Source organism: Elephas maximus, chromosome 4, assembly GCF_024166365.1.
Source record: "Elephas maximus indicus isolate mEleMax1 chromosome 4, mEleMax1 primary haplotype, whole genome shotgun sequence".
NCBI lineage: Eukaryota > Metazoa > Chordata > Mammalia > Proboscidea > Elephantidae > Elephas > Elephas maximus.
Genome location: NC_064822.1, coordinates 166,769,280 through 166,777,784, shown reverse-complemented (window position 1 = coordinate 166,777,784; position 8,505 = coordinate 166,769,280). Strand labels below are relative to the sequence as shown.

Genomic DNA, 8,505 nt, shown 5'->3' with positions numbered 1-8,505 from the left:
TTGTTTTTTTCTTTACTGGAAATACAAGTAACATAATATTACAGTGTTAATATATGCTAGCTGAAAAACCAGTGCCTTCTGATTCGGAAAGCTTACAAAAATTTTCAGTAATATGAATTCCACCTAACCCAGAGTAGTGCGTCAAGCTGTCAGCAGCAGCCACTGGTACTTAGGATCGTTTGATCAGACAATCCTGAGCAGGAAATTAGGCGCCTTTTGGAAGGTAAGTGCCAAACCGTTGCTTTTTTGCTAAAATGCAATGACTAATGTTAAGAGCACCACTGTTGCTATTAGCCGGCATAGAAGCCCCATATATTTAATACATATTCATAAATACAGCAAATATAATTCTAGTAGTGTTGCTTGACTTTTACATTTTCCTCAATGGAGACATTAACAACAATGCTTTGGATTGAAAACCATACAAAAGTCTATTATTAATATGAACCTTGTGGTGATTTTATAATTGTTTGCCTGAAGAGAGAACCTTCTGGTGAATTCAGATATGTGAATTCTGAGATGCCCTCTCCTCACCCCATTCCCCAACCCTGAGCCCTGTCCCCAACTCTACCCCCCATCTTGTTGACTCAATATTCGCATCTATTTGGACAAAAACCAACGGTAGAAAATTTTCAGATGTGAAGGTAACACACTCCCCTTCCTTTCCTGTTTCCTTAAAATGACATACAGATTTATTTTCTAGGCTTCTTACTTCCAGTCATAACAAAATAATGGTCATCATCTTCCTTTTTCTTTGCGGTAGGTTTTTTATCTCCACTAACTGCTTCCTTGCCAGATGAGGCGGGTTTCCTGGTTGAAGTTGGGGTTTTGCCACTTTTTGGAGGCCCTAATTTAGCTGAACACTGGCCCTTAGTGGCCGTCTGTGCTGACTTTGTTACAGTTTGTGTTTTGGCAGAAGACTGAGGAAGACTCACAATGGCCAATGGGGTACGACCAGGGGACCTTAAGGAGCTGGGCCCTGCTTGCTGGTGTGTAATTTTATTCTGAGGCTGCTTTTTGGCAACTGAAACCAATTTCTTATCTTTTGGTTCCTGTGAAGCTTCTGCAGGAGAAATTGAGGACTCACAATCAGGTTGATTTAAATTCAAGGCTGATTTCAGTTTCTGCGCAGGGTTTGCCCCTGTTTGTGGGGCCCCATCAGGTGGTTGAGACCTGGCGGCTGCGCTTTTGGAACTGGATTTTGTCATTTTTGCAGGGGCCTGGAAAGAAGGAGAAGGTTTAGGCCTTACGTGTATATTTGCTTTGGGTAGCTTTGGACACTTTGATGATGGGTTTAAATGTGCTGCAGGGTGAGATACTGCATTATCACTGGAAGAAATATGATTGGGCTTCAAACGCTGTGGTTCAGTTTTTCCAGAACACTTATTTGGCAAAAGTGTAGAATCAGGCACTTCTCTTGACTTTTGGGCTGGAATAAGTCTAGCTTTAGGAATACTGGGTGATGAGATGCATTTCCTAGATGACACATTGTTTGAAGGGGTTTGTGGTTTCTTTGTTATGCCTTTTGAAGATTTGAGATGAGAAGATGCTGCTGGAGAATTCTGCAATTTAGGACGGACTGATACAGAACCTGGTTGCCCTCCTTTCCTTGAAGATGCTGCCGGCGGCAACACACCTGGTGGATGTACCTGCTTCTCCTTGCTCCTTGGAACGCCAACTGGTGTGCCAGGTTTTGAATTTTGTTTCTGAAACATGCTAACTGCTGACAAAGGATTCATTTCAGGAGGCTGAGGTGTTCTGGCGGGTGAATCAGGTATACTTTCATTAGAAACTCCTTTTTGAAATGCTAGAATCTTTTGTTCTAGTGTAGCAAACTGCAATATTCGGCAGGGGTCATATTTAAGCAAAAATCCTTGAAGAGTATCCCAGCCTCCACCAACACGGACCATGACATGCTTTCCGTGAAGCATCTGCCCCCAAAAAGAAAGTAAAAAATGAAGCTGTAAAGTTGTGATGTTTACAATCTATACATTTCAGAGTATTTGCCAACAGCTTCACTACAAATTGACAGTCTCCTTCTTGTATTATTAATTTAATAAATATAACTCAAATTGAATTATGAAATTAACAATACAGAGTCCTCCAATTTGTAGGGAAGATATTTCCGTATACCTTGCATTCTAAAACTTCAAGTTTTATTAACCTACCACAAGGACAATGTTGTTCAACAAAGAATTGAATATTGAAAGAAGGAGAAAGACAGGAAAGGGAAAGGAGAGAAAGAGGAGAGGAGGAAAATGCCTCATAGTAAAGAAAAAAGTAATTATGGAAGAAAGTTAACAACTAAAGCCTATACTTTGCAATTTAATAAATTACTTTCATATGCATTATATCAATTTTTAAAAATTTATTTTATTTTTATTGTTGAGAATATAGACAACAGAACATAAACCAATTCAATAATTTCTACATGGACAACTCAGTGACATTAATTACATTTTTCTAGTTGTTCAACCATTCTCGCCTTCCTTTTCCAAAATGTTCCTTCCCCATTAACATAAACTCACTGCCCCTAAGATTTCCTATATAATCATTTGAGTTGCTGTTGTCAGTTTTGCTCAAGGCAGACATTCTTTACCAGGTAGTTAAACTAAACTATTGGTCTTTAGAAAACTTTGATATAATTTATTACTAGTTCTACTTTGCAGCTGAGGAAATTATAGCTCTGAGAAATTAAGGGATTTGTTCCAAGGCACACAGCTTGGCCTGGGCTCCAGCACACTGGGCTGCTCTGAACCCAGATGGTAGTTATGTGGGAAAAGATATATTCTGGCTCTGCTGATGTGGCCCCACTCAGCAGGCAAACCTGCACAATTGTGTGAGATTGTCCAGCAAGTTTTAACTCCAAGATCCCTGTTCTGTCCATTATCACTACAACACATTGCCTTAAAAAAAGGAAAGTGATATAAAAGATAGGAAGTGCATGTAGCTATGTTTCTGTTTGGGCTGGGTGGGAGTTGGGGGTAACGATAAGACAGGAAATGTGGACAGTAAAATTATATTTTAAAAGACTTTTATATTATGTTCATAAATTAGAAATAAAAGAGCTCTCATATCAGGAGAGGACAAAATGCTGAACAGATGAAGCTCGAATCTCCTCATCAGCAAAGGGGGCAATGAGTCATCTGCAGATGCGACAACAGAAGGAAACGGACATGTATATCAGCACCCTGGCATACATACTGACGTTAAGTCAATGAGAAAAGCTTTACACTTCAGGCCCAGTGTATATATTACAAAGGACAATGTTTCCATTTCTTTTTGGTACTACTAATATTTAATCTTATTAGATGTATTACTTTGTTGTTTTTTTTTCTTTCCTTCGTTTTACAATGGAAAATTATTCCTTCACAGAAAATTTGAAAAATTGAGTAAGTTACCTGAGGAATACAAAGATTCTCCCCCAATTATATTCAATGTCCAAATACTCCTAATTATCCTAAAGTTAGTTATTTGTTATGTTAGAAGCTTTTATCTAAACTCATTATATACTCAGGAAAGCAAGTATTCCATATTTCCCCTGTACAGTAAAATTCTTCCCTTAATAGCACCCTCTACTGCAATTTTTAAAAAGGTAAAAGGGAGGCAAAAGGAGGTTGGTAAAGCAATAAATCCAATTTCAAAACAATAATTGTGCTTAAAATAGGACATAAATGGTGGACTTACTCTGATAAAGAGTATTTTATCCCCTAGTCGGTACCGTCCTTCAGATAAGTACTCAATGGAAAACCGATGAGAACAGCTACAAGGAGGATCTTCAGCAATATGTTTAACCTGAGATTGAAAATAAATAAATAACAAAATTTGTTGTTGTTGTTAGTTTCCATTAAGTCGATTCCAACTCATTTAATGCTGGTTATAAAAAGTGCCTTGTTTAAAGGTAAAATGCAAGGTGTATTTGATAGCTTGGAAAATAAAACTCAGAGATAAAAATTAAAGACAGTTCAACTATTTAATATCTCTTCCCCTTTACTTGTTGACAAATATTGACACTAGATGTTAGCCAGTCTAACATAAAAGCCAGCAGTCACGGAAGTCCAAGCCTCTCTCTCTGTCCAAGTGCAATCTGGCTCTTAGTGCCAGAAAAAGCTTGAAAAAGTTTAAGACATAAGACAATGAAGTCCATGTGAAACACATTTATGGAGTTTTAGAAAATGTGTAAGGTCACTATTAAACTTGAATTGTTCTATGCCCTAAATTAATATATCTGTGTCAAATTAGGGACAGGCCAGTTACATACAGGTTAAGTGGGTATTCTCACTTGTCCCTCAACAACATGCTAAACTTATATTAAGGAGACCTGGTGGCTCAGTGGTTATGCACTGGGCTGGTAACCAAAAGGTCTGTGGTTAGAACCCACTAGGTGCTCTTCGGAAGAAAGATGTGGAAGTCTGCCTCCGTAAAGGTTACAGCCTTGGAAGCCCTATGGGACAGTTCTACTCTACCCTGCAGGGTCGTTATGAGTCAGAATCAACTTGATAGCAATGGGTTTAAACTTATATTGTGCAGGAAAATTTAGATTTGTTCCAAAGCTATTGTTAATAGATACAGACATATTTACATCTATTCATCCAGGACTGGGTAAAATTTTTTAAAAATTCAGTCCAAGAAACATTTTTTAAAAAGTGCTCACTCTGATTCAATAGCTGCTTAAGAGTTGGGGGGTGGGGGTGTCTTACTTCTATACTTCAAGGAGCTCATAGAATTTCTAATTGCAGTAAATGTAAAATATGGTAGAAACTGCAGTAAATGTAAAAAAAAATTCAAGAATTCTATATTTAAAACATGGAAATTGAATTAAATTGATTATTAAAGATATTTGTTAAAATATCTTGAGAAAAGTCAGATATTAGTCATTATAGAAAATATTTGATTTTTCCCAAAACTACATTCTTGAAAAAGCAAGGTCATGACTATTTTTTTGTATACTAAACAAACAGATTCAATTAAACTTAGGCATTATGCTAAAGAAAGTCTCTTCAGATATTCCCAATTCAGCTGAGCACTAATAGATATTTACATGATTATTTTAATTATCTACTCAAAATGAATGGACACTTGGATTTACCATGGTAAACACAAGGGTCCATAATTTATATCCCTACATCATCCATTTAAAAAAAATTATGTGCTTATAAACAAACAACTGATTTTCATAAGTCATTCAATCAAGTTTTGTTCACAGCTGGTATGTGTACACACATACACAAACATACACCACACACATAAAATGGCTAAAGACAACCTGAACTTGGGTAAGGAGTTTATAATTGTTGTTGTTGTTAGGTGTGGTTGAGTTGGTTCTGACTCACTGTGACGCTATACACAAGAACTATCCACTGCCTCGTCTCGGGCCATCCTCACAATCACTGCTGTTTGAGCCCACAGTTGCAGCCACTGTGTCAATCCGTATTTATACATTATTAGCTAACCAAAGTAATTTGAAAGGAGGCAACCTCCCTTTAATTCAGTCACTGCTTTCAGTCAGTAAAAGTTTCATAAGTACCAGAGCTGCGGTTGTGTATTTCTTAACAGGACCCTAAACAATGACTTAAATAATAACTGTCCCTTATTTTAAGAAGCCCTAGTGGCTTAGTGGTGAAGCATTCGGCTGGTAACTGAAAGGTTGGCAGTTCGAACCCATCAGCTGCTCCGTAGGAGGAAGATGTGGCAATCTGCTTCCGTAAAGATTTACAGCCTCGGAAACCCTATGGGGCAGTTCTACTCTGTCCTACAGGGTCGCTATGAGTTGAAAATCAACTCAGTAGCAACAGGTTTTGGTTCCTTATTTTAAACATGACTTCATGATCTCTGTACATCACGTATCTATAGGTGGGCATTAAATGCATTCCTATAACACATATACACTTAGAGAAATGTGTTCTTTTTTAGTTTTCATAACAAGAATGCAAACATGAAAGTCACTAATTTTTCTTGTTTAAAATAAAATGCCTGAACATCACTTATATTCAACAGTACAAAGCAACACTACCCCACAGTCTAAACAAGGAGGTGAGCCTGAAACAAGTAAGAGCTGTGGATAAGAAATGTTACCTTCTGGTTTTATTTTCTGCATAATTAACATTATAACAATAAAGAGAATAGTTAAATTAGAATCATCTACAAAGGTACTACCCAACTATCAATTATCTTCATTCTCCTTGTTTCCACAGTTTGTCTGAATATACATATTTTTCACAAAATAGACATTTTGTTGTTGCTACAGTCTTCATAATGGTCACATGAAATGATTACTGTTAAAATAACGAATCCTTCCAGATGCATGTGCAACCTAATTAATATGCACTGCCATTCTGAGAAGTACCCGGTCCTTGAAAGAAGCCCAGTAAATATTCATTACTCTGTTCTCTCCACTGAACCCATATAAGCCCTAGCCTTGCTTCCCTTTTCCAGTCAGTCTTTTGGAGAGGCTTAGATCCCCGCTGACACCTTTTGCTTGACTCAAGCAAAATAAAGCTTGCTAAAGATAAAGTTTGTCTTTTGCGTCTACTCTTACTTGGGAAAAGACAAGGACCCTTTGTGTCAGACTGGCAATTGATAACAGAACCTCTGAGCCTCTCTTGGTCCTTCTTGGTCAGTAGAAGGCAAGAACCTAAATAGGACTTGGTCTAAGCTGGGAAGTCTTGCCCTGCAACAGTAACACCACCCTTACTCAGGTCACCTCCCTGATCCAAATGTAAATGGAGTTTCCCTGGGTTGTGGCCTACACCACCTTTTATCTCTCAAGAGGTAAAAGGAAACGGAAGCAAGCAGAGAGTTGGGGACCTCATCCCCACCAAGAATGCAGCACCGGGAGCAGACAGCATCCTTTGGGCTCAGGGTCCCAGCATCTGAGAAGCTCCTCGACCATGGGAAGACTCAGTACAAGGACCTTCCTCCAGAGCTGACAGAGGGAGAAAGCCTTCCCCTGGAGCTGATGCCCCGAATTTGGGACTTTATCCTACTTTACTGTGAGGAAATAAACTTCTCTTTGATGAAGTCAAAAAATAAAATTAATAAAATAATGAATCCTAATTTATCTAGCCATTGGTCTATTTGAGGTACTTACAGTGCTTCCAATTTTTCACCATTATAAATAGTGCAATAAATACATTCATGCTATTTTTTTTCCTTTTTGAATTACAGTAAAAATGAAAAAGGAACACTTTTGTGGCTCTTGATACCTATTTGTTCATTTCATTTGTTTTCCAAAGGTTTATGTCATTTTCCATTGCCAATAACGATCCCTAAATAAAGAATTTACCAGCACCAGAATTCATAATTTTTTTAAATTTTGCTACTGGGACAAATGGTATTTCATGGCTGCTTTAATCTGATTTCCTGGATCATCAGCAAGTTTTAATACGTATTTTCTTCTTGCGTAAGCAATAGTCTTTGCTCATTTTTCTACAGAAAATGTTTTTCTTATCAAATTGGTATCTTTATATAATAATGAAATAAACAAATTTTATTTCCTATTTAATACAAATATTTTCCCCAATATCTTTCTTTTAGGTTATATGAGATTTAAAATAAATTTCATTTTTTACCTTCTACATTATCACTGCTTCATATATTCATATTCACATCATCCTATATATCAGTAACATACTTTTTGGCCTGTTAAGAATTGTTCAGGTTGACATTTTCTTAACCTGTCTTGTTTTACTATAGGCATCCAAAAAATGTGGCATTGAAACCCCTAGGAGCACAGTTCTAGTCTGACATACCTTGAGGTCACCATGAGTGACAGCCAACTCAACAGCAATTGGTGGTTGGTTTACTACATTAAATAAAACGAGTAAAACAACACTTCCTAAATATTTATTACTAAGGAATTATTTTTTCATATTTCTTATTATTTTTTAAATAATTCTGTATTCTAAGTACTTTCATGGAAACCCTTGTGGCATAGTAGTTAAAAGTCTGGCTGCTAAACAAAAGGTTGGCAGTTCAAATCCACCAGGCACTCCCTGGAAATGCTACGCAGCAGTTCTACTCTGTCCTATAGGGTCACTATGAGTTGGAATCAACTCAAGGACAATGGGTCTAGTTCTTGGTTTTTAAGCACTTTCATAAAAAACTACAATCCAAAAAAGACCATGAATTATTATAAGCAACCAAAAAAAAAAAAAAAATTTTTTTTTTTTTTAATCTAAATAGAAAGTGTCCAATATTCAGCTCACCTCCATCATTTACTATATGGTGGTCAATGCAGAAGACACACAGCCTAAGCAACTGCAATTCTATTACCTTCTACACAATGATGAACAGGTAAAGTTAAGAAGACTTTCCAGTTGTAACTATCATCTAACAAGTTTATATACATTCTTTAGGGGAAATGTTCAAAACAAAATTTGCCCTCACAACTTTTCCTCTTCTGTAGTCTCCGAATATCAGTGTACCATCTACTTAGAAGCCTTGGAAATCACTCCAGATTTTCTCCCTCCCTCACTCTCAATCAGTCACTAATTCCTTCCAATT

General features: G+C 37.0%; 1 protein-coding gene across 4 annotated transcripts in view; it reads right to left on the bottom strand.

Moving 5' to 3' along the window:
• Positions 1-575: 575 nt before the first annotated feature.
• Positions 576-8,505, bottom strand: part of GAS2L3 (growth arrest specific 2 like 3) — a 44,868-nt gene continuing 36,938 nt past the window's right edge. For all 4 annotated transcript variants that reach the window (XM_049884144.1, XM_049884145.1, XM_049884146.1 and 1 more), the window contains 2 exons: positions 3,688-3,795; positions 576-1,931 (listed from right to left, as the gene is read on the bottom strand). In XM_049884144.1, coding sequence (XP_049740101.1) covers positions 693-1,931; positions 3,688-3,795 — 1,347 coding nt within the window. In that variant the 3' untranslated portion in view covers positions 576-692. The remainder of the gene's footprint in view (positions 1,932-3,687; positions 3,796-8,505) is intronic.